Raw genomic sequence first — 27636 nt, 5'->3', positions numbered from 1 at the left:
CATTCGATGAGATCGTGGCTGATCTGTGACCTAACTCTATATACCCGCCTTTGCCCCATATCCCTTAATACCTTTGGTTAACAAAAATCTAGCAATCTCAGATTTAAAATTAACAATTGATGTCGCATCAATTGCCGTTTGCGGAAGAGAGTTCCAAACTTCTACCACCCTTTGCATGTAGGAGTGTTTGCTAAATTAACGCCTGAAAGGTCTGGCTCTAATTTTTAGACTACACCTCTTAGTCCTAGACTCCCCAACCAGCAGAACTGGGTTCTCTATCTACCGTCTGTTCCCCTTAATATCTTGAAAAGTTCGATCAAATCACCCCATAAGCCTTCTAAATTCCAGGGAATACAACCCTAGTTTGTGTAAACTCTCCTCGTAATTTAACCCCTTGGAGTCCGAGTATCGTTCTGGTGAATCTACGCTGCACTCCCTCCAAGGCCAATACATCCTTCCTAAGGTGTGGCGCCCAGAACTGCTCGCAGTTCTTGGGGACCGAAACCAGAGACATAGGGTCTGAGATGTCTCCCCCCCGCGCCCCCCCCCCCACCACCACCCAATCTGTTAGCTGATTACCTGCTGTGCCTCTGGCTCCTGATGCTGAGGCTCCCTCCTCCTGACGTACTGCAGAATCTGTTCCTCTGTCACCGGCATGTGCTCCATGATCACCTGCAGCCTCATTGCCATCATGGTGGTCAGCCAGTTCACCAGCGAGGGATTAACATCCACCGACATACGGCGCTGAGGCACAGGTAAGACGGTTTAACAAAAAAAAACGCAAGATTAGAATACAGGGCTCTCGGCAGAAACCTTAATCAGTGTAGATAAGACTACATAAGAACATAAGAAGTAGGAGCAGGAGTAGGCCATACGGCCCCTCGGGCCTGCTCCGCCATTCAATAGGATCATGGCTGATCCGAATCTAGACTCACGTCCACTTCCCTGCCCTCTCCCCGTAACCCCTAATTCCCTTATCTGCTAGGAAACGGTCTATCTCCATTTTAAATGTATTTAATGTTGCAGCTTCCACAGCTCCCTGGGGTAGCAAATTCCATAGATTTACTACCCTCTAGGATATGAGTGGATTACATAAGATTACATCGGATATACGGCACAGAAACAGGCCATCCGGCCCAACCAGACCATGCTGGAGTTTATGCTCCACACGAGCCTCCTCCCGTCTTTCCTCATCTAAATCTATCAGCGTAAACCCTCTATTCCCTTCTCCCTCATATGCTTGTCTAGCCTCCCCTTAAATGCATCTATACTATTCACTTCAACCACTCCCTGTGGTAGCGAGTTCCACATTCTCACCACTCTCTGGGTAAAGAAGTTGCTCCTGAATTCCCTATTGGATTTCTTGGTGACTATCTTATATTGATGGCCTCTAGTTATGCTCTTCCCCACAAGTGGAAACATTCTCCCTGTAACCACTCTATCAAAACATTTCAGAATTTTAAAGACCTCCATTAGGTCACCCCCTCAGCCTTCTCTTGTAGTAAGAGCACAGTCGATCTCCTGTGGTGCTGCACACAGGGCGTCAAGATCAAGCAGGGTTAGAGGGTAGAGTGATAAATGGATCCAGATGGGAGGAGAAAGAAGGGGAAGGGTATGGAATAGGCCAGACCATGCAGGGGTGGCATGTCCCTCTCTGAAGAAGAAAAGTAGTGTGTCAGTTTAGTTTTTACGACAACCCGGCAGATTTCAGTCATTTTGTGGTGCACCACTAAAGTGTCATAATGCTTTTACAGCTCTGAGCTGGACCAGAGGGGCATGAATCATTAGTAGCTATCCTTCCGCACCTCCCCCCCGCCACCCCTCAATTCACCAGCCTAGCAAATAAAATTACTAAAATTACAGATAAATCTGATCACTGAACCGATTAACTAGTAAATGTTTCAAGCATCATGTCAAGAGGCAAATTTACTCCTTTATAATCATTTGTCCTTTTGAGTCTACAGCGCAGAAACAGGCCATTCGGCCCAACTGGTCCATGCCGGTGTTTGTGCTCCACACGAGCCTCCTCCCACCCTACTGCATCGCACCCTAATAGCATATCCTTCTATTCCTTCCTCTCTCGTGTACTTATCTAGCTTCCCCTTAAATGCATCTATTCGCCTCAACCATTCCCTGTGGTAGCGACTTCCACATTCCACCCACATTTGGGTGAAGCAATTTCTCCTGAATTCCTTATCGGATTTTTGTGTCTTTCTTATATGTATATCCCCTAGTTTTGGACTAGGTGCTGGTAATGGTTCTGCTGTTGCCATTTACAGCTCCTCTAGACCCATCTTTTGTTTCTTTACTTGTCCCATTATCACCTCCTTTTGTCTTGCACCATCATCCCTTCTGTCGTTTAATCACTCCTGCCCTCCACCCTATCACAGACCTTCCCTTTTGTTCCTGCCCCCTGCACTTGCTTAAAAACTGTTAAAATCTTTAACTTCTTCCAGTTCTGATACAAGGTCACGGACCTGAAACGTTAACTCTGCTTCTCTCTCTCCCCCCCCCGCCCCCACAGACGTTGCCTGACCGGCTGAGTATTTCCAGCATTTTCTGTTTTAATTTCACTGCTGATACTACTGAATTAAACTGGTCGGCACAGGACACATTCTTGCAACGCTACGTGCAATCTCGGACACATGGGTCAGGAAATGATGACCGAGTTACCTGGGGTTGCCGCCAACGTTCCTGCTAAGCTGCATAGCCGCGCGGTGGACTGGAGGTCCTGCACAGGCCGCTCACCAGCTTTGAAATGGAACAAACCGCGCAGGCACATAAATTTCAATGGGCCACCCAGCCAGTTAAAAGACCTGCGCACGGAATGTTTTTTTTTATTACATAGGATATACGGCACAGAAACAGGCCATTCAGCCCAACCAGTCCATGCCGGAGTTTAGAAGAGTAAGAGATGAATTGATTGAAACATATAAGATCCTGAGGGGTCTGGACAGGGTGGATGTGGAGAGGATGTTTCCTCTTGTGGGAGAATCTAGAACTAGGGGTCACTGTTTAAAAGTAAGGGGTCGCCCATTAAAGACAGAGACGAGGAGAAATTTTTTCTCAAGAGGGTCGTGAGTCTTTGGAACTCTCTTCCTCAGAAGGCGGTGGAAGCAGTCTTTGAATATTTTTACGGTAGAGGTAGATAGATTCTTGGTAAGCAAGGGGGTGAAAGGTTATCGGGGGTAGGCGGGAATGTGGAGTAATCGGATCAGCCATGATCTTATTGAATGGCAGAGCAGGCTCGAGGGGCCGAGTGGTCTATTCCTGCTCCTAATTCGTATGTTATGCTCCACTCGAGCCTCCTCCCGTCTTTCCTCATCTAAATCTATCAGCATAACCTCCTATTCCCTTCTCCCTCATATGTTTGTCTAGCCTCCCCTTAAATGCATTTATGCTATTTGCTTCAACCACTCCCTGTGGTAGGGGGTTCCACATTCTCACCACTCTTTGGGTAAAGAAGTTTCTTCTGAATTCCTTATTGGGTTTTTTGGTGACTATCTTATATTGATACGCTCACATTTCTGGTATCATCCTTGTAAATCTCTCCACCCTCTCCAGTGCTTCTGTATCCTTTTTATAATATGGCGATCAGAACTGTACGCAGTACTCCAAGTGTGGTCTAACCAAGGTTCGATACAGGTTTAGCATAACTTCCCTACTTTTCAATTCTATCTCTCTAGAAATAAACCCTAGTGCTTGGTTTGCTTTTTTTATGGCCTTGCTAACCTGCGGCACAACTTTTAGAGATTTGTGTATTTGCACTCCGAGATCCCTTTGTTCCTCTACCCCACCTAGGCTTGCACCCTCCAAGTGATAAGTGACCTCCTTATTCTTCCTACCAAAATGTAATATCTCACATTTATCTGTGTTGAACTTCATTTGCCAATTATATGCCCATTCTGCAAGTTTATTAATGTCCTCCTGTAATTTGTTGCAGTCCTCCTCAGTATTGACTATCCCCACCCAATTTGGTGTCATAATTACAGGGAACATTGGTTGCAGCCACTGTTCAATGCCCCCTCTTGCCTCAGAGGGTTGCTTCAGGTCAGTTTTTTTTGGCCAATCCTGACCCAACACCAGGGAAGGTGCCAGCCAGACTGAGAAAGTCACTAACGTGGAATTATTCCACTGCTGCTAAATCTGCTCCCTCGTATAAACAGGGCCGATATGGCAGCAATGGGAGTGGGGTTTGACATGAATCTTGTCATTCATGTGAAAATGACTTATGTAATAATACTGGGCGGCCTGCTGGTGGCGCTGTCCAGGGAGAGTATAAATACTCGGGCATGGGCCCAGCTTGTACAGGACATTCTTTAACAGGAACTAGTGAAGGACACAACTAGATCTCCATGTTGAAAAACAGTTGATTAAAGCCTTGTTTAATACTCAGACCAAGTGCCTAGTAGTTTTCTTACGTCAGGTTTGTAATATAAAGAGGGCACAAGATTTATCGGGGGCTTTATGGGGTAGAAATTAGTCTTGGTCGGCAGCGCATTAACCGCCTGTTATACGCCCAGCCTGATATTCAGGTCCATTGACGTCAGATTGAAGTCACAGGCATGATGGGCCGAATGGCCTCCTTCTGTGCTGTAAGATTCTATGATTAAAAGGCTTTTTTGAGGCAGTCTCACAAAAATAACATTACTGTCAGCTTGGCTCAGCTGGCAGTACTCTTGCCTGAATCAGGTGGTTGTCGGTTCAGGATCTGCAAGGGGCAGGTACTCACTAGTTAGGCCATCAGGGGAGCTGCAGAATGCTCTTCAAGGTTACATCAGCCCAATCAGAAGAGCTTTTAATGGCCACCTTGAAACAAACCGGTTTCTCGATAACGTCGAAAGGAAAATGATCAGCGGCCAATAATGCTGCTGTTTGCCCCGATTCCATTCTCACCCCGGGATTGTAAAAGCTCACTTACGATCCGGTCATTGATCACGGTGGTCAACGCACTTTGCTCCCCTCGCAGACTGTACAGGTTCAGCGCTAAGCACTCAAACAGAGCCTGATTACACAACACCAGCAGACGGTGACCAAAACTGGCATCTGCAGAAAAAGAGGTCAGAGAGAGTGAGGTGAGGGCAAGTGTGAGAACGAGGGGGAGGGACGGACGAGGGGGAGGGACGGAGGCAGGGAAGGGAGGGGGGAGGCAGGGAGGAGGGAGCGAACGAACGAACGTTAGCTGATCTCATCCAAGGCGAGTGCCATCAGCCACCCCGCATTTGGGGGTGGGAGGGAAATCTGCCAGGATTGCCACTCCTGATCACCATCCATCGACTCCAGAGAAGCCGGCACCAGTCACTCTGGTGAGGGCAGGATGAGCTTTGTTGATCACGTTGAATAGACTGCAGGCACTCACTCTTCAACAACAATCCTGGAGGGACAGGAGGGCTTTGAGTACTGGTTCAGACGGAAGCCCAGCAAGAAGTCAGCATGTGTAGGAGGTAGTGGAGGAAAACAAAAGGAATAATCAACCACGGTAGTAAGGCAAGAAGCCAACGTGGAACATACCAGTGCACTGGAGAATGTGTACAGCTATCCTGTTGAACTGCTCCCGTAAGAAGTCCAAGTTTGTGTGCGTTATGTCGACTTCATCTCGTACTACAACAGAAGCCTAGAAAGAAAAAAAAGCAGGCAGCATGGTTACGTCAGCCCACTTATTACAGCCATAACCGAGCCCTGTACCAGACCCCCAGGCAACCAATTTCCTCTTGGCAAATAAAAAGTGACGAAACTACAAGGGCAGTTACGACACGTCGCAGGCCAGTGCGTCTCTCCCTCACTCTCCCTGCTGCCCACCCCAATGCTGGGTGCGCAGCAGGCAACGTGCGGGGCTCACCCGAACCTGGTGTTTACTGCCTCATGTCCGCAACTTAAGCAAAGCTTCAAAAGCCTCGTGAGTGCAGGAAGGATTGAAGACTTGGGACGGTGGTCTGTGGCCATCAGTGTTAAGCGGACGTCATGTCTTGCTGACACACAAGGTGGTGATCTAGAAAATGTCCTTCCTGAATACAGTCCTGGCTTCAAACGGTGCAGGGAAGAAACTTCGCCCCTCCTCCCACCATGTAAAACAGCTTATTGCATACTTACAAAACTTTCTCGGATGTATTCCTCCAACCCGTTTATCAAGACGTCTGTCGACGCCTAGAATAAAAACATCACTTTATGTAATGACAACAGAAATTTATGTAGCTCCTCATGTCATCAAAGGTCTCAAATCACTTCTAATACAAATACAGAGCGTCTATCTGCACACGCCACACTACGCAATCACCGCATCCTGCAGCTCACAACTCCTATGTAACACCTCGGGCACTATAGTACGCAAAGCAACAGAAAGCTAAAACCCAGCACATACAGCCAATTAGTGTAGCAACAGTTCAGCAGGTTCGGCCCTAGAATTAACCTAGTTAAATCAAGTGAGTGGGTTCTGATAAGCAGGTTAAGACATTATTCAAAATCCCCCGTCAGTTATTGGTTCATATAAATTAATTGGACCAAACCTCTTAATTAGATTCCAGTCTGTAACTCACTCCTGGATATCACAGAAATCCCAGAAACCCCACAGTGCAGATAGAGGCCATTTCGGCCCATCGAGCCTGCGCCGACACATATCCCACCCGATCCCCGTAACCCCTACACCAACACATACCCCACGTATTTAATCCCCCTAACACTAAGGGTCAATTTATCTGTGACTCCATTCTATGTTAGTATAAAACACGTATTAAGGTGCTGTAAAAATTATACATTGGAACATTGCAATTTAAGGAAACAATTTGCCTGTTTTAAGCAATGCATCACAATTCCAGAGAGCGAGAACGAGCAAGCACAAGAGCAAGCATGCACGAGCGCGAGCATGCACGAGTGCAAGAGCGAGTAAGCAAGCGAGAACGAGCAAGCACGAGAGCCAACACGAACGCCAACGTGAACGCGAGTACGAACGCGAGCAAGCCCGAGCACGAACGTAAGAGTGAGCACACGCCAGCCCGAACTCACAAGCAAGCACGAACGCGAGACAAGAGCCCCACACTGGCGTCCCTGCTTACCCGGATGTTCTGCTCTGTCGGCTCCTGGTTGTTGAGGTACTGCTCGCGGAAGAAGCGATTGAGCTGCGGTTGGATGCGCTGGAGTGGCTGGAACTGGCCGTGCAGCAGCATGATCATGTCCACCATGGAGAAGTTCTGGCAAATGAGAGAGAGCAGGTCGCCAAAGAACCCTGCCAAGGAGAAGAGCAGCTTCAGAAAATCAGAATGTATGGGGCAAGGAGGGAAGTGAGACAGAACAATTGGGCAACGGAGCAAGTTACCAGGAAAGGCCAGGTGAATAGCACAAAATGGGAGCGAGAGACAATTAGATGCTTTTCCAGAGACAAAAGGGATTGAAGAACACGGTGAGCACCTTGGGTTGATAAAGACACAAGAGCTGTATAGATTTACGATCTTATCCCATTGCCAGACATTCTTACTTTCCAGTGAATGATAAGGGCATGCTTTATTAGTTTAAGTAAATTTGTTCCCTTTCTCGCCCCCTTTCCATGACCTTACCTTTTAGCCTGTGCGGGAGAGAAGTCCTGGTCATGTGCTTTAAAGTCCAAAAAAAAGTTGCTCGTTCATAACCTTCATGTAAATTGGGCCCCACACACACAGATTTATTAAAGTGAACACGGCTGGTCAGTACGGTAAGGGGTAAACGCACCTAAAGCCCCGTCTGCTCCGGGCTCGAAGATATTGCTGGTGCCGCTGAGTCGCTGGATGAAGTCGGCAATGCTCTCGGTGCTGCCCTGCTGCGCGTTCAGCGAGCCCATCATGGAGGACAGCACACCCTGCACCACGCTGGTGAAGAACTCCGGTGTCAGGCTGTCCGCTCCGGCCTGCTGCCGGTTGCCTCTTTCCTGGCTTGGCTGCGACTGGGACGGAGGCGGCGTCTGAGGCGGGGGCTGAGTCGCCGGCTGGGGGGGGGCGGCGGCCTGAGGAGTCGGCTGGGGCACCGCCACAGCTCCCTGAGCCGCCTGAAAAGAAGAAAAGACGATGGAGGAAACGAGTCGCTGCCATGGAAATAAGTAGCTAAATCAAGTGCAACTGGTCATATTTCAACGGTACCATGCTGAACTCTTCGGGACGAGATTGGACGCAAAGCAGGCAGTGATGCTTTTGCCGGCCGTTATACCACATGCCGGATATTCGGTTCTATTGAAGCCAATGGAACCGAATATGGGGCCGGGTGTACAATGGGTGAGCGATTTAATGGTGTTTGCTTTTGCGACCCCGCCCGTGTACAATTTCACACCCAGAACCTGCATTCAAAAAACAGCAGTGATTCCAGGCTCCCCCAACACTTGGAGTCTGCTGAAAAGTGTTTCAACGCTTGCAATTCTCGTGGGAAATTTGGACGTGGCTTTCGACGTCCAAATTTCCCACTTGAGCCGCGAGCGTGGGGAAAACTGGACTAATTCCCACTTGCGAGACTGGAAAGCCAGGATGTGCATGCTCAACCCACTGACCGCGGGCTCTGCGGATTGTCCCTTGCACGGGTAACAGTGCAGCAGCAGTATCACACGGCACAGGCCGCCATAGGAACAGCAGTAGGCCATTCAGCCCCTCGAGCCTGTTCCACTATTCAATGAGATCATGGCTGATTTGTGACCTAACTCCATCTACCCACCTTTGCCTCATATCCCTTAATACCTTTGGATAACAAAAATCTATCAATCTCAGATTTAAAATTAATTGATCTAGCATCAATTGCCGTTTGCGGAAGAGTGTTCCAAACTCCTACCACCTTTTGTGTGTAGAAGTGTTTCCTAATTTCACTTCTGAAAGGTCAGGCTCTAATTTTTAGGCTATGTCTTCTAGTTCTAGACTCACCACCCAGTGGAAATAGTTTCTCTCTACCCTATCAGTTCCCCATAATATCTTGAAAATGTCGATCAAATCACCCCTTAACCTTCTAAGTTCCAGGGAATACAACCCGAGTTTGTGTAACGATAGCAAAATACTGCGGATGCTGGAAATCCGAAAATACAACAGAAAATGCTGGAATAACTCAGCAGGCCAGGCAACATCCGTGGAGAGAAAATAGAGTCAATGTTTCGAGTCAAACTCTTTGTCAAGACTGGAAAGGCACAGGAAATGAAATAGATTGAGAGGCCAGGCTGGGAGAGAACAAAAGAGAAATGAAGAGACATTAAGAGGTATTCAAAACGAGACGAGATGGTGATAGGACTAGTGGAGACAAAAGACGGCCCTAGATTAGGTGTGAAATGTGCCGGCAGAATGGGAGACAGGTCCCATGTGGGAGAGAGAAAGAAAAGGGGGGGAGGAAAAGGGCCAAAACAAAGGTGGGGATAAAAAATAAGTAAAAATGTAATGGGGGCCGAGGTTATGATCTGAAATTGTTGAACTCGATATTGAGTCCGGAAGGCTGTAAAGTGCCCAATCAGAAGATGAGGTGCTGTTCCTCGAGTTTACGCTGAGCTTCCATGGAACAATGCAAGAGCCCGAGTACAGTGAGGTCCGAGTGGGAATGGGGCGGTGAATTAAAATGACAGGCGACCAGAAGCTCGGGGTCATCCTTACAGACTGAACGGAGGTGTTCCGCAAAGTGGTCACCCAATCTGCGTTTGGTCTCCCCAATGTAGAGGAGACCGCATCGTGAGCAGCGAATACAGTATACTAGATTGCAAGAAGTGCAAGTAAATTGCTGTTTCACCTGGAAGGGGTGTTTGAGGCCTTGGACAGTGGGAAGGGGGGAGGTATAAGGGCAGGTGTTGCATCTCCTGCGCTTGCACGGGAAGGTGCTGGGCAAAGGGGAAGGGTGCTGGGGGTGATAGAGGAGTGGGCTAGGGTGTCTCGGAGGGAGCGGTCCCTACGGAATGCTGAGAGGGGAGGGGAAGATGCGTTTGGTGGTGGGATCACTTTGGAGGTGGCGGAAATGGCAGAGGATGATCCATTGAATGTGGAGGCTGGTGGGGTGAAAGGTGAGGACAAGGGGAACCCTATCGTGGTTCCGGGAGGGAGGGGCAGGGGTGAGGGCAGAAGTGCGGGAGATAGAACGGACACGGTCGAGGGCCGTGTCAACCATGGTAGAGGGGAATCCTCGGTTGAGGAAAAAGGAAGACATGTCGGAAGCACTGGTATGGAAGGTGGCATCGTCGGAGCAGATGCGGCGGAGATGGAGAAACTGGGAGAATGGAATAGAGTCCTTACAGGAGGCGGGGTGGGAGAAAGTGTAGTCCAGGTAGCTGTGGGAGTCAGTGGGCTTGTAGTGAATGTTGGTCAATAACCTATCCCCAGAGATGGAGACAGAAAAGTCGAGGAAGGGAAGGGAAGTGTCGGAGATGGACCATTCACTACAAGCCCACTGACTCCCACAGCTACACTTAAGTAGGGAGTTACAGGATTTTGACCCAGCGACGATGAAGGAGCAGCGATATACTTCTAAGTCAGGATGGTGTGTGACTTGGAGGGGAACTTGGAGGTGGTGGTGTTCCCATGCGCCTGCTGCCCTTGTCCTTCTAGGGGGTAGAGGTCGCGGGTTTCGGAGGTGCTGCCGAAGAAGCCTTGGCGAGTTGCTGCAGTGTATCTTGTAGATGGTACACACTGCAGCCACGGTACACCAGTGGTGCAGGGAGTGAATGTTTAAGGTGGTGGATGGGGTGCCAATCAAGTGGGCAGCTTTGTCCTGGATGGTGTCGAGCTTCTTGAGTGTTGTTGGAGCTGCACTCATCCAGGCAAGTGGAGAGTATTCCATCACACTCCTTACTTGTGCCTTGTAGATGGTGGAAAGGCTTTGGGGAGTCAGGATGTGAGACACTCGCCACAGAATACCTAGCCTCTGACCTGCTCTTGTTGCCACAGTATTTGAGTGGCTGGTCCAGTTAAGTTGTGACCCCCAGGATGTTGATGGCGGGGAATTCGGCGATGGTAATGCCGTTGAATGTCAAGAGCCGATTGTTAAGACTCTCGCTTGTTGGAGATAGTTATTACCTGGCACTTGTGTGGCGCGAATGTTGCCTGCCACTTATCAGTCCAAGCCTGAACGTCATCCAGGTCTTGTTGCATGCGGGCATGAACTGCTTCATTATCTGAGGAGTTGTGAGCGGCGCTGAATATTGTGCAGTCATCAGCGAACATCCCCATTTCTGACCTTATGTTGGAGGGAAGGTCATTGATGAAGCAGCTAAAGATGGTTGGACCTAGGGCACTGCCCCGAGGAACTCCTGCAGCGATGTCATTCAACCACCACAACCATCTTTCTTTATGCTTCCATCTACACTACTTTTGGCCCATCGTACCTGTGCTGGCTCTTTGAAAGAGCGATCCAATTAGTCCCACTCCCACACTCTTTACCCATAGTCCTGCAAATGTTTTCCTTTTCAAGTATTCATCCAGTTCCCTTTCGAAAGTGACCGCTCACCTGCAGAAACTCCGTCATTCCCTGCACAAAGGCCGGCATTCCAGGCAAGGTCACGGTGATGGTCGGCGAGCCCATGCCGGCCACAGCGCCGATGCCGGTGCCGGCTGCTCCCAGGAGGTTGCCCAAGAGCTGAGAGAGCTGGACGTCTGGTGGGGCCGGGGGCTGGCCGTTGCCGTCGGCCGTGGCTGAAGAGGTGGTCCCGGTGGAGTTGGTGGTGGAGGTGGAGGTTTGCCCGGCCGTGGCAGAGGTGGTGGTGGCCGAGGCGGCCGTCGTGCTGGTGCCAGTGGCCGCGGTGGAGGCGCTGCCGGTGGTGGTGGGCTGGGCTGCAGGAAATGAGAGACAGACTTAATAAAAGCTCATGGAATAAAGGCAAGGGAAGGGCTGGATTGATACAGCTTCTCCGATGGCTTAGTGAGTGCACGGTGCGCCGTTGGCACTGACAATGGGCCTAATGGTCCTGGAGTTACCCAAACTCATCCAGGCCAACACGTTTGGGCAACCAGAGTTGCACCCAATCCGGTCAGTTTTCCCGACGGGCAGGTTGTTAAAATTGTCCCCATTGCCTTTATATTTAGGATGCACCATAAACCACACAAGCTGCAAACTTGCTACCCGTCAGAAAAGTGCACAAAGACCTGCAGACACATGGGCGCCATTATTAGAAACGTTGCTCACACCTCCATCCATTTCACAGGAACCAAGACCGGCCTCTGGACTCACTTCAACCTGGCAGTCACGTACAGGATGCAAACTAGCGCAATTCTGGCAGTGAGTGGATCCCCACTTCTACCGTGCTGTAGCTGAAATGGGGAAGGACGGTACAATCCGGGGCCTCTTCCCATCAGTCCACCTCAGATCCTGCGTAGTTCCTCGCATCTTTGTATAGTCCAAACTACCTCCCTGGAGGGAAGCTTGGCTGGAACAAAGCAAGGGCAAGATCGCAAGAATACTGGACTACCCCCCCCCCCCCCCACCATTTGAATTAAAACCTTTGATTTTAAAATTCTCATCCTGGTTTTCAAATCCCTCCATGGCCTCCCCCCTCCCTATCTCTAATCTCCTCCAGCCATATAACCCTCCGAGATCTCTGCAATCCTCTTGCGCATCCCCAATTTTCATCGCTCAACCATTGGCAGCCGTGCCTTCAGCTGCCTGGGCCCTAAGCTCTGGAAGTCCCTCCTTAAACCTCTCACCTCGCTTTCCTCCTTTAAGACGCTCCTTAAATCCTGCCTCTTTGAACAAGCTTTTGATCACCTGTCCTAATATCTCACGTGGTTCGATGTCAAATTTTGTTTGATAACGTTCCCGTGAAGCGCCTTGTTAAAGGAGCTGTATAAATGCAAGTTGCTGATGTACCTGATCCAAAGGGTCTGTGCCTACACTGATGCAAGAACAGCTTGAACACTGTTTTCTGCAAAGCCATCAACTCAGCTCCCTCCACAACATCAGAAGCAACTCCACTGGATCCGAAAATTGCAGCCAAACCAAGCACGGCTCCTGCCACTGGGTAAACTTGCCAACCACGGCCAGATGAGTAGACGTTCCATGGCACTCAAAGGCTTATAAACAGACAGGACATTCATTTGAACACCTAAGTCGCTAAATAGGTCTCGACTATTAGCACTGAAAACTCCGCCCAAACAATTCCCTCAATTCTAATTGAATAAATGTTTCGAATGTTACACAAATCACACCAACCAGTGCTCATGATGCAGCTCCAGCTTTCACAATGGATTGTTCGCACCAACGTCCAAGTTCCTGAGCCAGAAAATTCTCCCGCTAAATTCACAAGATAGGGTGAACCTGCGGCCCATGTGTCTCATCCTGCCAGAATACTAACCCTAGTGTTAATCCATTATAACCGAACATCCCCCTGAATATAAACGGGGTGGAAGTCAATGTTCCTGTTAAGCTGCGTGCCTGCGCAGGCCACTCAATGACTTTACAATGGAAAAACCGTGCCGGCGTGGAAATTTGAATGGGCCGCACACCCAAAAAAGGGTGGGAACATTGGTGGAAGTTATGTTCCAGCTACACAGAGCTGAAAATCTCATCTGAAGGCAAGCACCTTTAGTAATGCAGTACCCTCTGCCACTCTTCACCCTCCCCCCCAATATGGCACTGGAATGCCAGGCTGGATTGTGTGTTCTGGTCCTGGAGTGGGGCTCAAACATGCAGCCTTTTGCGCCAACGACGTAACCAAGCCGACACCCCGATTCTAAATCAACGTGAAATATAAAGAGAGCACAGCGCAAGGAGCCGCGCACCATGTGACAAGAGGGACACTTACCGAAGACAACAGGCTGCATCAGAAGCTGTCCAACCAGCCCAGTGATCATCTGAGCCAGAGTGGCAGGGCCAGGACCAGGACCAGGTCCAGGAGCAGGGGCAGAGCCAGGAGGCACCTGGAGTGGAAGAGAAAACACAGAAAGTGGGCAATACATCTGTAAATAAGTCACTCAAAATACAATAAAAACACCCCAATACATCCAAGCCCTGTGCACTTAATTCAAACAGCGAACAGCATGGCCTTCGTGGGAGCAACATAAGCTACACTTATCTTGTAGAATTTCTGCTCATTGCTTGTCCTTTAAACATCTCCTGCCAGCTGTTTTCACACATTCCACCTAAGCTTCCTTAAAGATGTCGAATGAGGTGGCTGCAGAGCGGGAGTGCAAGGGAGCGAGAGAAAGAAAGAATGCGACGGTGTGAAAATGCTCTGCGATATTATCCGGATTTTGAGACTGGCCTGATGCACAGTAATGGCCTTTCTTGGTCCTGTATATTCCTCTGTCCCCACTAAAACCAGATGGACACAGGAGCCCTGGCTGGATAAGCCTGCTTGTAGTGGAGAAATTTCCATAGTGAAAAGAGGTCAGTGATTGTACAGTATCCCTCGTACTATGGTTTTTCTTTGCTTGTTACCTGTGCGCCAGGCTGTGGTCCCGGCGCTGGCTGAGTCTGTCGTGGGGGAGGAGGTGGAGGTCTGGTAATCACCACTCGGGCAGGCGAAGTTTGAAACCCGGAAACTGGCTGCCCTGTTGGGGGGGGGTTGGAAAAGAATGAATGAGACGCAAAGAGAAAACAGTGTCGGGGCTCAAGTGCAAAACAAGCCATTCCTTTGACAAAAGCACCATACGCAGTAACCTCTCTCCACCCCACCCAGCCCCCCCTCTGCCCCACCCCAACAACTCTACTGGTCACAGACTGCCCCTACCACACTTCCACTGGCAAGAGCCCCAAATCACATAGCACCCTATAATGACCAGGAAATAATGAATTTGTTTCCAAGTCCTTGTTTGAATCCTTTTCTAATCCCTTCACGGCCTCGCCCCTCCCCATCTCTGTAATCTCCTCCAGACCCACAACCCTCCGAGATATCTGCAACCCTCCAATTCTGGCCTCTTGAGCATCCCCAATTTTCATCACTCCACCATTGGCAGCCGTGCCATCAGCTGCCAGGGCCCAAAGCTCTGGAATCCCTTCCCTAAACCTCTCTGCCTCTCTTTCCTCCTTTAAGATGCTCCTTAAAACCCATCTCTTTGACCAAGCTTTTGGTCATCTGCCCTAATGTGGCTCGGTGTCAAATTTTGTTTGATAACGCTCCTGTGAAGCGCCGTGGGACATTTTACTATGTGAAAGGCACTGTATAAATGCAAGTTGTTGTTTTACTTGGGGTTATGACCAACACTCAAATCCCTTTTACTTTACTGAGTAGCCTTAGATGGGTCAGTTCTCACCCATCCTGATCTGCGTGGGCCTTCCCAGCTGTCAGAGAAGGCGCATGAGGAACAAAAAGTTGCTTTACGTGCAGTTCTTCCACCGCTGCTGAACACACGCCGTAGTATTAGCCTAGTGGATTGGGCATCAGTGGAACTGGTTATTTTAATCTATTTGACAAGTCATTTTCCTGTTGCTGCAAAAACATCTAGTGTCAGCTTCACTTAGTTGGCAGGGTGAGAAGGTTGAGAGTTGGTGCCCCACTGCAGGGCTTTAGCATGTCTTCTCGGCAGGCACTGCTGAGGGGAGGGAGCATTGCACCATCAAGAGGTGTTGTTCCTTCAATGAGGCTGTCTGCCTGCTCCAATAGTGCAGGTGGACACTAAAGATCTGGCGGTGCTTTTCGCAGAAGAATCAAACATAAAATTCTTACAGGGCTTGACAGGGTAGATGCTGAGAGGTTGTTTCCCCTGGCCGGGGAGTCTAGAACCAGGTGTCACAGTCTGAGAATAAGGGTCGGCCATTTAGGACTGAGATGAGGAGAAATTTCTTCACTCAGAGGGTGGTGAATCTTTGGAATTCTCTACCCCAGAGGGCTGTGGAGGCTCAGTCGTTGAGTATACTCAAGATAGAGATCGATAGATTTTTGAATATTAAGGGAATCAAGGGATATGGGGATAGTGCGGGAAGTTGGAGTTGCGGTAGAAGATCAGCCATGATCTTACTGAATGGCAGAGAAGGCCCGAATGGCCTACTCCTGCTGCTCCTATTTCTTGTGTTATGTTCTTATAAGAGCAGCGAGTTCTTCCAGTGCCCTGGCCAACCTTCTTTCCCTCAGCCACCAAGGATAGATTAAGTGCTCAATCACCAGTTTGCTGGCTGTGGGATCTTGCTGTGCACAAATGGCTCCATTGGCCGACATGACAAGCAAGCAAATTTCAAAGCCATTCATTGTAGTGTTGTGATGTTCCTGACACTACAAATAATGACAAACATTAGGGGTATGGTCTACTGCTCATTTCTAAACTGCAATATTAATGCGTAAAACGCTTCTCATCCAAACCCTCAAAATGTTGTTTAGGAAAAAAAAAATTCTGGTTTCACAATAATCATGTCCCATAATCATTTCCTGTCCTATTATACCGAATTACACAAAGCAAATTGACTACATTCACAGACTATTTTCCCACGTTCTTCCTTTCTCTCTACACCGCCTCCCCACAACCCCGAGACCTATCTATATTAACCCTTCACAGTGCAGTTTAATGCATTTGTTGTGCTAGTTATAGAATCTTACAGCACACGAGGAGGCCATTCAGCCTGTCGGGTCTGTGCCGGCTCTTTGAAAGAGCTGTCCAGTTTAGTCCCACTCCCTGGCTTTTTCCCCACAACCCTGCAAATTAGTCCTCTTCAAATACATGTCCAATTGCCTTTTGAAAATTCCTACTGAATCTGATTCCACCACCCTCTCAGGTAGTGCAAGCCAGATCTTAACAACCCTCTGTGTGAAGAAATTGCTCATTTCCCCTCTAGATTTTTTGCCAATTATTTTAAATCTATGACTTCTGGTTAACCGACCCACTTGCCCAATGTGGTAAACCACTGTTATCGTTCACAACCGTTCACTATTGTTACACTGTTGTTATCACTGTTTACACTGTTGTTATCACTACACAAGGTTACCTCTTGCCACGCACGCTGTTATACCTAGGCATACCTCAGCTGACTCCGCCCATGGCTCCGCCTGCTTGCCCAGGTATAAAGGTGACTGATTGGCTAGTATTAGAAACATAGAAGATAGGAGCAGGAGTAGGCCATTCGGCCCTTCGAGCCTGCTCCGCCATTCCACGAGATCATGGCTGATCATCCAAACCCTAGCACCCGGTCCCTACACCGACCGCCATCCCACCCAAGCTCTATCCCCGTAACCCCACGTATTTAATCCCCCCTAACACTAAGGGCCAATTTTTTTTTTTTTTTTTTAATCACGGCCAATCAACCTAACCCGCACATCTTTGGACTGCGGGAGGAAACCGGAGCACCCGGAGAAAACCCACGCAAACACGGGGAGAATGTGCAAACACCACACAGACAGTCACCCGAGGCCGGATTTGAACCCGGGTCCCTGGCGCTGTGAGGCAACAGTGCTAACCACTATGCCACCGTGCTTCCTTGTTGGAACCGATCACCCACGAGGGTGGGCTCTGTTATTTAGCCAATAAAAACCTATAGTTACTATCTTAACTCGTCGCATTTCATGGAATGAATTGATAGTTATATCAATTTTATTGGCTAAATTTTGAAATGAATGGACTAGAGCAGCCAAACGACCAGCCAAACGGCCAGCTACAACAGCCCCAGCAGCCGACTTGGCTGCGAGCCCTCCGACCGCCGTACCTGGATCTAAATCCACAGGCAGCGAATTCAGCCCTCGACTTCGATCACTGGCTGAGCTGCTTTGAATCCTACCTGGTAACCTCCAGCGTGCCATCGGAAGCTGACAAACTAAGAGTTCTGACCGCCCAGGTGAGCCCTAAAGTATTTGCACTCATCCGGGACCTTGCTACATACAAGGAGGCCCTCGACCTGCTAAAAGAGCAGTACCGGAGCCCAGTAAATTCAATGTATGCCAGACATCTCCTAAGATCCCGCTCGCAACAGCCAGGAGAGTCTGTAGATGAATTTTTACGGGCACTACAAACACTCGGCAGGGACTGTGACTTTAAAGCTGTATCGGCTGCACAACATGCTGAAGGAAATATCCGTGATGCCTTCGTGAAAGGCCTTCGGTCCGACTACTCACGGCAAAGACTGCTCGAATCAAAGGACCTCGGCTTGAAAGCAGCTGCAGCCCTCGCTCACTCCCTGGAAGTGGCCCATCGGGACCTCGAGGCGTACTCCGGGTACAGTGCTGCGCGACCCTGGGACTCGGGCCCGACTTCGGCCGCAATACCCCTCGCACCGCCGCCCCTGGGACCTACTACGGCGTCGGTGTCCCGGAATCGATCGGGACCGCCACCCTCGGGACCTGCTGCGGCAGCGGAGCCCCGCGATCGGGCTGCCAGCTGCTATTTCTGTGGCCAGGCGAGACATCAAAGGGCGCGCTGCCCTGCAAGGAACGCGACCTGCTCCGGATGCGGAAAAAAAGGCCACTTCGCAAACGCCTGCAGGGGGAAAGCCACAGACGCCAGCAGTGCCTCATGTGAGTCGTGGGGGCGGCCATCTTTGATCAAGGCCACAGACGCCAGCAGTGCCTCATGTGAGTCGTGGGGGCGGCCATCTTCTCCGCCATTTTGTCCAACTTCGACCTCGTGGGGATCCGCGTCATGGGCGCCGCCATTTTGTTCGCCGCACTCGGCCGCCATTTTGTCTCCAGACCCGACCACCGCCTCACCTGCCGACTACAGCAGCTCACTCAGCCATACACTGGCCTCCGTCACGCTTGACCAAGCTCTCCCGCATCATCTGTCCAGGTCCATGATGGACATCGAAGTAAACGGCCACGCCACGACCTGCCTGTTCGACAGCGGGAGCACGGAGAGTTTTATTCACCCAGACACGGTGCGCTGCTACTCCCTCACTGTCCGGCCAACGCGCCATCGGATCTCGATGGCGTCGAAGTCCCATTCAACAGACATCAGCGGCTACTGTGTGGTGACCCTGTCGGTTAGGGGCACGGAATATAAAAACTTTAAACTTCTCGTCCTGCCCCAGCTCTGCGCTGCCGTCCTACTGGGGCTGGATTTCCAATGCCACCTTCAAAGTGTCACTTTGGCATACAGTGGATCCCTCCCCCCACTCACAGTCTACAACCAGCAGTTTTTAAACCGCCCGCCGCGTACCACCATCGACCTTAAGTCGGCCTATCACCAACTCCCTATCCGCCCTGAGGACCACCAGTATACCGCCTTCGAGGCGAATGGCCACCTCTACCACTTCCTTAGGGTTCCCTTCGGCGTCACCAACGGGGTTCACCTTCTAATTTTGAATACCTCTATTAGGTCTCCCCTTAACCTTCTCTGCTCGAAGGAGAACAATCCCAGCTTCTCCAATCTCTCCACATAACTGAACTCCCTCATCCTCGGTATCATCCTGGTAAACCTCCTCTGCACCCTCTTCCGGGCTCTGACATCCTTCGTGGGGCCCAGAATTGTACACAATACACCAGCTGAGGCCTAACCAGAGATTTGTAAAGGTTTAGCATGACTTCCTTGTTTTTGTATTCAATGCCCCCATTTACAAAGCCTTGTATCATGTTTAATTTCAGGAGGCTGTTCCGCCATACCTGAGCTCGCGCCCGCTGCTGCCATGGCTTGCTGGGTAATCTGGTGCATGATGGTCTGCATGAATTCAGGTGGCATCCCTGGGATCTGAATGTGGGGCATTGCACCTGTGCATGAGGAACAAGAAAGTTAGAGGTCATACTCAGGGTATAACATCTGCACGCTGGCAAACAATCAAAAGCTTTCATTACAGATGTTTTATAACAGCTTGCATTTATATAGCGCCTTTAACGTAGTAAAACATCTCAAGGCACTTCACAGGAGTGATTAACAAAATATGACACCAAGCCACATTAGGAGATATTAGGACAGATGGCCAAAAGCTTGGTCAAAGAGATAGGTTTTAAGGAGGGTCTTAAAGGAGGAGAGAGGGGCAGTAAAAAGAATTCTGATTAAGCAGATATCCTCGAGTTTTTTCCCCTCAATTTTTCCAGTTACCAAACCCAATGTGTGACTGAACCAGCTAACAATCAACAACACAAAGGTGCTGACTGGGAGGAATTAATAAAGATCACTGCATGACGAGCTGGATTATCAGCAGAGATAGTTAACAGAAGGTGTTGACTGAGGAATTAGCGCCTGACAGCAGCAGTGAGTTATATTATCACTGCAGCTGCAATCAGCAACAACTGGGAATTGGCCAACACTGCCCATTAACTCCCGAGGTAGGGAACAGGATGACAATATAGACACCGACCCCAAAGAGCGCCAACGACAGGTCACTTCATCTGTATGCTAAGAGGTGACATCTGGTAAAGAAAGACTCTGCAAAATGCAATGATTCAGAGACTTGATGTCGCAAGATTTAAACGCAAAGCAGCAAAAGAAGGTAGGGAGCAGTGAATGCAGTATTTTTTTTTTTTAAACTAGCATTTTTTTAATTATTCGTTTGTGGGATGTGGGCGTCGCTGGCAAGGCCAGACTTATTGCTCATCCCCAATTGCCCTCGAGAAGGTGGCGGTGTGCCGCCTTCTTGAACCGCTGCAGTCCGTGTGGTGAAGGTACTCCCATAGTGCTGTTAGGAAGGGAATTCCAGGATTTTGACCCAGCGACGATGAAGGAACGACGATATATTTCCAAGTCAGGATGGTGTGTGACTTGGAGGAGAACTTGGAGTTGGTGGTGTTTCCATGCACCTGCTGCCCTTGTCCTTCTAGGTGGAAGAGGTCGTGGGTTTGGGAGGTGCTGCCGAAGAAGCCTTGGCGAGTTGCTGCAGTGCATCTTGTAGATGGTACACACTGCAGCCATGGTGGAGGGAGTGAATATTTAAGTTGGGGGATGGGGTGCCAATAAAGCGGGCTGCTTTGTCCTGAATGGTGTCGAGCTTCTTCAGTGTTGTTGGAGCTGCACTCATCTAGGCAAGTGCCTTGTAGATGGTGGAAAGGCTTTGGGGAGTCAGGAGGTGAGACACTCACCGCAGAATACCCAGCCTCTGGCCTGCTCTTGTTGCCACAGTATTTATGTGGCTGGTCCAGTTAAGTTTCTGGTCAATGGTGACCCCCAGGATGTTGATGGTGGGGGATTCGGCGATGGTAATGCCGTTGAATGTCAAGGGGCGGTGGTTAGACTCTCGCTTGTTGGAGATAGTCATTGCCTGGCACTTCTGTGGCACGAATGTTACCTGCCACTTATCAGCCCTCTCAGGTGGACATTAAATATCCCACGGCCACTATTTCGAAGAGGAGCAGGGGAGTTCTCCCCGCTGTCCTGGGCCAATATTTATCTCTCAAACAATATTTAAAAAAAAATCCAAGTGAACTGGTCATTATCACATTGCTGTTTGTGGGAGCTTGCTGTGTGCAAATTGGCTGCTGCGCTACCTACATTACAACAGTGACCACACTTCAAAAAAGTGCTGTAAAGTGCCCAAGGTCGTGAAAGGCGCTATATAAATACAAGGCTTTCTTTCGATTCACCCGATCCGAGAAAGGGTCTCTAATGGAACATTAACCCAACTTTCTCTGCTCCTTGAAGGAGCAGGCGCAGACTCGATGGGCCGAATGAGCTGTACTATTCTAATGATTCCCCTCAGCTGCGGACAGACATGTTGTGGCCCTCCAGTGTTATCCAAATCTCTCCGTGGGGAAGGGGAGTGAAGATTCTGCAGTAATGTTGCTGCACGAGCTAGGCAGTTACCTGGTCCAGGGGTCCCTGTTGCAGATGAGGCAGTTGCAGAAGCAGTCCCCTGCGCTGCAGAATCTGTCAGGAAAAACCAGAACAGGGAATAAAACAGCACATTTCAGACACATTCAGTCAGTATTCTACAGCTGGTCTGGAACAACATCAGCAAGGCAAAAACACAGATTGCACACCCCAAGCGCCATGTGGGGCCACCCTTTCAGCATCAGAGATCAAGACATCAGAAGGACCACTGTGCGCGCAATGTGGGCACAGCTGAAACAACTCCTCGCTCGCACATAGCCCCTCGCCTGCAAATCCGGATTTAAATTCAGGTCCAAGAACAGTGCCAGGAAAGGCCACCAGAAATCTCCGATGGGCACCTTCGTGCCATTTGAGCCCTCACAATTCTGCGACCGTACCTCCTTGTAGATTCATCTGCATCATGACAACAGGCTCCATGGTTTGGTGCGTGATACGGATGACACTGGGATGCGGGGTCTGGGTCTGGGTCTGGGCCTGCGCCCCCTGGGTCTCCGGTGTTTCCCGCGACTCTGCGGCCTGCGCTTGGGCGGTGGGAGCAGCGCTGGCGGTCGGCGGGGCTGCCGCCTGCCCCTCGGCGGTGTGCTGCGTCCGGCTGCCGTTGGTCGTCATGGTGACTGTCGTTCCGACATTGATCTGCTGAAAGGACGAAAACTTGTAATTTTAGTATCCGCGGGCTCGCGTGGCAGCCCACCAGGTTGCAGAGCAACGCACTCCCTATTAAGCACACACCGCCCCCCACCCTCCTCCCCATGCCCAATGCTTCAGCACTCTGCCTTAACCCTTTCCCCTGGCTGGAGAGTCTAGAACCGGGGTCACAGTCTTAGAATAAGGGGTCGGCCATTTAGGACTGAGATGAGGAGAGGTTTCTTCACTCAGAGGGTGGTGAATCTGTGGAATTCTCTATCCCAGAGGGCTGTGGAGGCTCAGTCATTGAGTATATCCAAGACAGAGATCGAGCGATTTTTGGACACTAGGGGAATCAAGGGATAGGGCGGGAGAGTGGAGTTGAGGTGGAAGATCAGCCATGATCCTACTGAATGGCGGAGCAGGCTCGAGGGGACGTATGGCCGACTCCGGCTTCTATTTCTTATGTTCTTTGCATTTCATAGGATGCAGGTGTACTCCTCATTTAAGGCCTTCAGGGACACATCGCCAACTCACCCCTCCACCGTCCAATATTCTCCCCTCAAATCCCCAAAATGCCACCTTAGGCTGGGGTACAATTAAATGGATGCCTGGTGCCTTCCCTTCTCTTGCCCGAATAGCCAGTCTTCATCCAAGATCCTAGACAGAGTGTGCTGGCAGGTTATTAAGACTGCGGGGCCATTAAAGGTCAAACCTCATTCATGACATACAAATAAGCTTTCCATCAAGGGACACTAGATGGCGATTGGGAATCAAAAAAAGAGTGGCTGATTTTTGCCCTCCTTAACCAGTGGCTACTGAGGCTAACTAGCTCTCCCACCACTACCACCTTCAACTAACTGGACAGATGTCTAGATTTATGCAGCAGTGCCTCTTTAAAAAGGAGACAAAGTATGTCGGCATAGAAGATAGGAGCAGGAGTAGGCCATTCGGCCCCTCGAGCCTGCTCCGCCATTCAATGCGATCATGGCTGATCATCCAAATTCAGTACCCTGTCCCTGCTTTCTCCCCATATCCCTTGATCCCTTTAGCCTTAAGAAATATATCTAACTCCTTCTTGAATATATTTAATGAATTGGCCTCAACTGTCTTCTGTGGTAGAGAATTCCACAGGTTCACCACTCTCTGGGTGAAGAAATTCCTCCTCATCTCTGTCCTAAATGGCTTACCCCTTATCCTTAGACTGTGACCCCTGGTTCTGGACTCCCCGCCATCGGGAACATCCTTCCTGCATCTAGTCTGTCTAGTCCTGTTAGAATTTTGTAAGTTTCAATGAGATCCCCTCTCATTCTTCTAAACTCCAGCGAATATAAGCCTAATCGACCCAATCTCTCCTCATACGTCATTCCTGCCACCCCAGGTATCAGCCTGGTGAATCTTCGCTGCACTCCCTCCTCCATGGCAAGAACATCCTTCCTCAGATAAGGCGACCAAAACTGCACACAATACTCAAGGTGTGGTCTCACCAAGGCCCTGTACAGCTGCAGCAAGACATCCTTGTTCCTGTACTCGAACCCTCTCGCTATGAAGGCCAGCATACCATTTGCCTTCTTAACCGCCTGCTATACCTGCATGCTTACCTTCAGCGACTGATGCACAAGGACACCCAGGTCTCGTTGCACTTCCCCTTTTCCCAATCGGCATGCTAATATATTTATTAGGAGGGGCTGCTGGGAAGAATGCTGCTCTCTTTTGTTGAGACGGTAAAGGCGGTTTGAAACAGCTATGAATGTAACGTGTCAAATGGCCCAAATTTACACATATTCAACTTCCTCAAACACTTTATTGCAATCGACATGCCTTTGTGCTGAGTTGGCAACACTCTCGCCTGAGTCAGAAGGTTGAGGGTGCACGTCCCACTCCAGAGACTTGAGCACGAAAATCTAGGCTAACACTCCAGTACAGCACTGAGGGAGTGCTGCACTGTCGGATGAGATGTTAAACCGACGACCCGTCTACCCCCTCAGGTGGGCACAAAAGACCCCATGGTATTATTTCGAAGAGCAGGGGAGTACTCCCCGGTGTCCTGGGCCAATATTTATCCCTCAATCAACATCATAAAAACAGATGATCTGGTCATTATCACATTGCTGTTTGTGGGAGCTTGCTGTGTGCAAATTGGCTCCTGAGTTTCCTACAACAGTGACTACACTTCAAAAAAAAAAGTACTTCATTGGCTGTAAAGCGCTTTGGGACGCCCTGAGGTCGTGTAAGGCGCTATATAAATGCAAGTCTTTCTTTCTGAGCGCTTGTAAATATTGAGGTATTGTTCAGACAAACCTTCAAGCTATTGTTGGTTCTTCAAAGAGAACAAGACTCTTTAAAAAACATAAGTGGGATAAAAAGCTGGTGTCAGTAGAAGTGACTATGAAGCTGCAAGATTGCTGTAAAAACAAGGGGCTGAATGGCCTGCTCCTGTTCCTATGGGTGGAGAAGGGATAGTCACAGAGGACATCATTTGTGACTTTGGTCAGGGTCTTTTCGGTGCTGTGGCAGAGACAGAGATTGGGGAGGTTCATACATTGGAGCAATGTTCACTAATTTTTTTTGGGTGCGCGGCCCCTTTAAGTGGCTGCGTGGCCCATTCAAATTTTCGCGCATGCAGGTTCTTTCCATTTAAAAGCCAGTGCGCATCTGGCACGGGACCTCCAGACCGCCGTGCAGCTTAATGGGAACATTGCATGGAAGTATCAAGTATTGAAAGCAAGCGTAACCCAAAGACAGAGATTGATCCAGGAACCACGTTGGTGTAAACCACTCAGTACCACACGGGATGGCGTGCTCGCAGACGGAGGCACATCCAGGAAGTCCCAAGCCCCATCACTCTGACCGACCGCTCGGCACTCTTGCGCCAGACCCAAAGAGCCAGTGTGCAGTAACTCACCTGAATGGGCACGGCCTGCTGCAGGACCACGGGCGAAGCGTAATGGGACATCGGCCTCACCACGTGCAGGTGACGAGGAGTATTAGCCGCCAGGTTACACCGGAGGTCGGACAGGGCCACGAAGGTGTTGCCCAAGAAACGAAGGGCTTCTCCAACAAGGTTGATGATCCTCTGGTCTTCTTCTCTGCCTTCAGTCTGTTGGAAGGGTGAAAAAGGCTACGATAAATAAACGATAAAACACAAACATTCCATGTCTTATTTCCCCCCGCCTCCAGTTTCCATCCCTGTTCTCCTAAGGTGCTGACTATTCTAGGGGTACAGTTCCCCAGGTGCAACTCTCATCCATTATGTTAAGGTAGTCAAAAACTCTGCTGCCCGTGTCCTAACTCGCACCAAGTCCCATTCACCCATCTTAACAACTGTGCTTAACAACATTAGCTTCCGGTCCTGCAACGCCTCGATTTTAAAATTCTCATCCTTGTTTTCCAATCCCTCCATGGCCTTGCGCCTCACTATCTCTGTAACCTCCTCCAGCCCTAAAACACTCAGATATCTGCGCTCCTCCCATTAGTGAGGTGTATAAAATTATGAGGGGCATAGATAAAGTGGATAGAAAGGACCTATTTCCCTTAGCAGAGGGGTCAAAAACCAGGGGGCACAGATTTAAAGTAATTGAGGGAAGGTTTAGAGGGGATTTGAGGGGCAATTTCTTCACCCAGAGGGTTGTGGGGGTCTGGAACTCACTGCCTGAAAGGGTGGTAGAGGCAGGAACCCTAACCACATTTAAAAAGTACTTGGACGTGCACTTGGGATGCTCTAACCTGCAGGGCTACGGACCAAGAGCTGGGAAGTGGGATTAGGCTGGATAGCTCTTTGTTGGCCGGCGCGGACATGATGGGCCGAAATGGCCTCCTTCCGTGCTGTAACTTTCTGTGGTTCTAATTCTGCCCTCTTCTGCATCCCTGATTTCAATCGCTCCACCATTGGTGGCCGTGCATTTAGTTGCCGAGGCCCTAAGCTCTGGAATTCCCTCCCTAAACCATCCGCTTCAGTCTCCTCCTTAAAGACGCTCTTTAACCAAGCTTTGGGTCACCTGTCCTACTATCTCATGTGGCTCGGTGTCAAATTTTGTTTGATAATCGCTCCTGTGAAGCACCTTGGGGAAGTATTACTACGTTAAAGGCGCTGTAAAAATGCAAGTTGTTGTTGTTGCCCCAAGTGACTATCCTTCAAATGTCACACTGGCACACTTTCAGGTGGGGGACAACTTGCTGATTTAAACCCTACCAGCTGAAGGTGCCCCCCCCCCACCAAATGCGGCACTCTTAATTGCCAGCCTGACTGAGATCGGCCAACACAGGCCAGGGATCCAATGCAGGAGGACCATCATGGCCTGTGGTGCGACATCAGGTTGTGCCTTTGTACCACAGGCTGCGGGGCTGCCCTTATAAAATCAACAGTCGAGCGTGTCGTCGTTATGATCAAAAGCCATTTAAAAAAAAAAAGCAATGCTACTTTGGGAAATGCTTTAGCAAAGTTCAGAAATGCAGGGTTCACCAGCAAACAACGTGAAGCTGCATGACTGCATGCCCTCAGCCAACACGCACACAGACACACTTTTAGGCAAGAGTCGTTGGACAGTGATCTGGAACCCTAATGATTTTTCATCTTCCCTATCCAAGGGGCACTGAGCAACGTTCCCTGGAAGCGGGGCTTTGCTCTGCACGGCCTGTTTCTTTTAATGCGCGGTCCCTTTAAATTTCTGCGCATGCGTGGGATTGACCGCGGAAAAGCCGGCGAGCGGCCTGCGTGGAACCTTGCAGGTTACTGTGTGGCTGCGCGCGCACACCTTAAGCAGGAACACTGGCACTGAGGACAACTGAAGCACCACCAGGTGCAACTCAGCACAGACCAGAGCTGGACAGCCTAGTTACAAAGTGGGCACTGAATTTAGCAACCAAGTCATCACAGTGCAGGGGCTGGGGGGCGCAATTTGCATGCAAATGCACAACTATTTCGTAAAGACTGCATGCCCTGGAATATAGCAGGTTAAGGGGTGATTTGATTGAGGTTTTTAGGATTTTGAAAGGAATCGATAGGGTGGAGAGAAACATTTTCCCGCTGGTGGGAGAGTCTAGGACAAGGGGACATGACCGTAAAATCAGAGCCAGGTTCAGAAGGGAAGTTAGGAAACACTTCTTCACGCAAGGGTGGTAGAAGTGCGGAACTCTCTCACAAAAAGCAGTGGATGCGAGCTCGATTAATCATTTTTCAATCTGAGATAGATAGGTTTTTACTAGCTAAGGGTATTAAGGGATGTGGAGCCAAGGCAGGTGGATGGAGTTAGGTCACAGATCAGCCATGATCTCATCGAATGGCAGAACAGGCTCGAGGGGCTAAATGGCCCACTACTGTTCCTAAACATGCCACTGTTGTTTGAATAGATCAATTCTAATGGGGAGTTGAAGAACAACTGAAATAGGAGCAGGAGTAGGCCATATGACCCCTCGAGCCTGATCCATC

At 49.7% G+C, this 27636-nt stretch overlaps 1 protein-coding gene across 3 annotated transcripts in view; it reads right to left on the bottom strand.

Moving 5' to 3' along the window:
* Nucleotides 1-27636, bottom strand: part of LOC147095995 (large proline-rich protein BAG6-like) — an 82104-nt gene that overhangs the window by 13412 nt on the left and 41056 nt on the right. For 2 of the 3 annotated variants that reach the window (XM_085974948.1, XM_085974950.1), the window contains 13 exons: nucleotides 25114-25308; nucleotides 21962-22220; nucleotides 21558-21620; nucleotides 19424-19528; nucleotides 14344-14456; nucleotides 13709-13823; nucleotides 11419-11741; nucleotides 7699-8011; nucleotides 7050-7219; nucleotides 6091-6144; nucleotides 5512-5614; nucleotides 4922-5046; nucleotides 580-744 (listed from right to left, as the gene is read on the bottom strand). In XM_085974948.1, coding sequence (XP_085831074.1) covers nucleotides 580-744; nucleotides 4922-5046; nucleotides 5512-5614; nucleotides 6091-6144; nucleotides 7050-7219; nucleotides 7699-8011; nucleotides 11419-11741; nucleotides 13709-13823; nucleotides 14344-14456; nucleotides 19424-19528; nucleotides 21558-21620; nucleotides 21962-22220; nucleotides 25114-25308 — 2103 coding nt within the window. The remainder of the gene's footprint in view (nucleotides 1-579; nucleotides 745-4921; nucleotides 5047-5511; nucleotides 5615-6090; nucleotides 6145-7049; nucleotides 7220-7698; nucleotides 8012-11418; nucleotides 11742-13708; nucleotides 13824-14343; nucleotides 14457-19423; nucleotides 19529-21557; nucleotides 21621-21961; nucleotides 22221-25113; nucleotides 25309-27636) is intronic. The other variant, XM_085974949.1, reaches the window with a different exon arrangement.

Source organism: Somniosus microcephalus, unplaced genomic scaffold (genome assembly GCF_052327205.1).
Source record: "Somniosus microcephalus isolate GS21.2 unplaced genomic scaffold, FLI_Smic_1.0 unresolved_chr1, whole genome shotgun sequence".
NCBI classification, from domain to species: domain Eukaryota; kingdom Metazoa; phylum Chordata; class Chondrichthyes; order Squaliformes; family Somniosidae; genus Somniosus; species Somniosus microcephalus.
The sequence above is the reverse complement of the archived record's forward strand: the minus strand, read 5'-3'. Positions and strand labels throughout refer to the sequence as shown.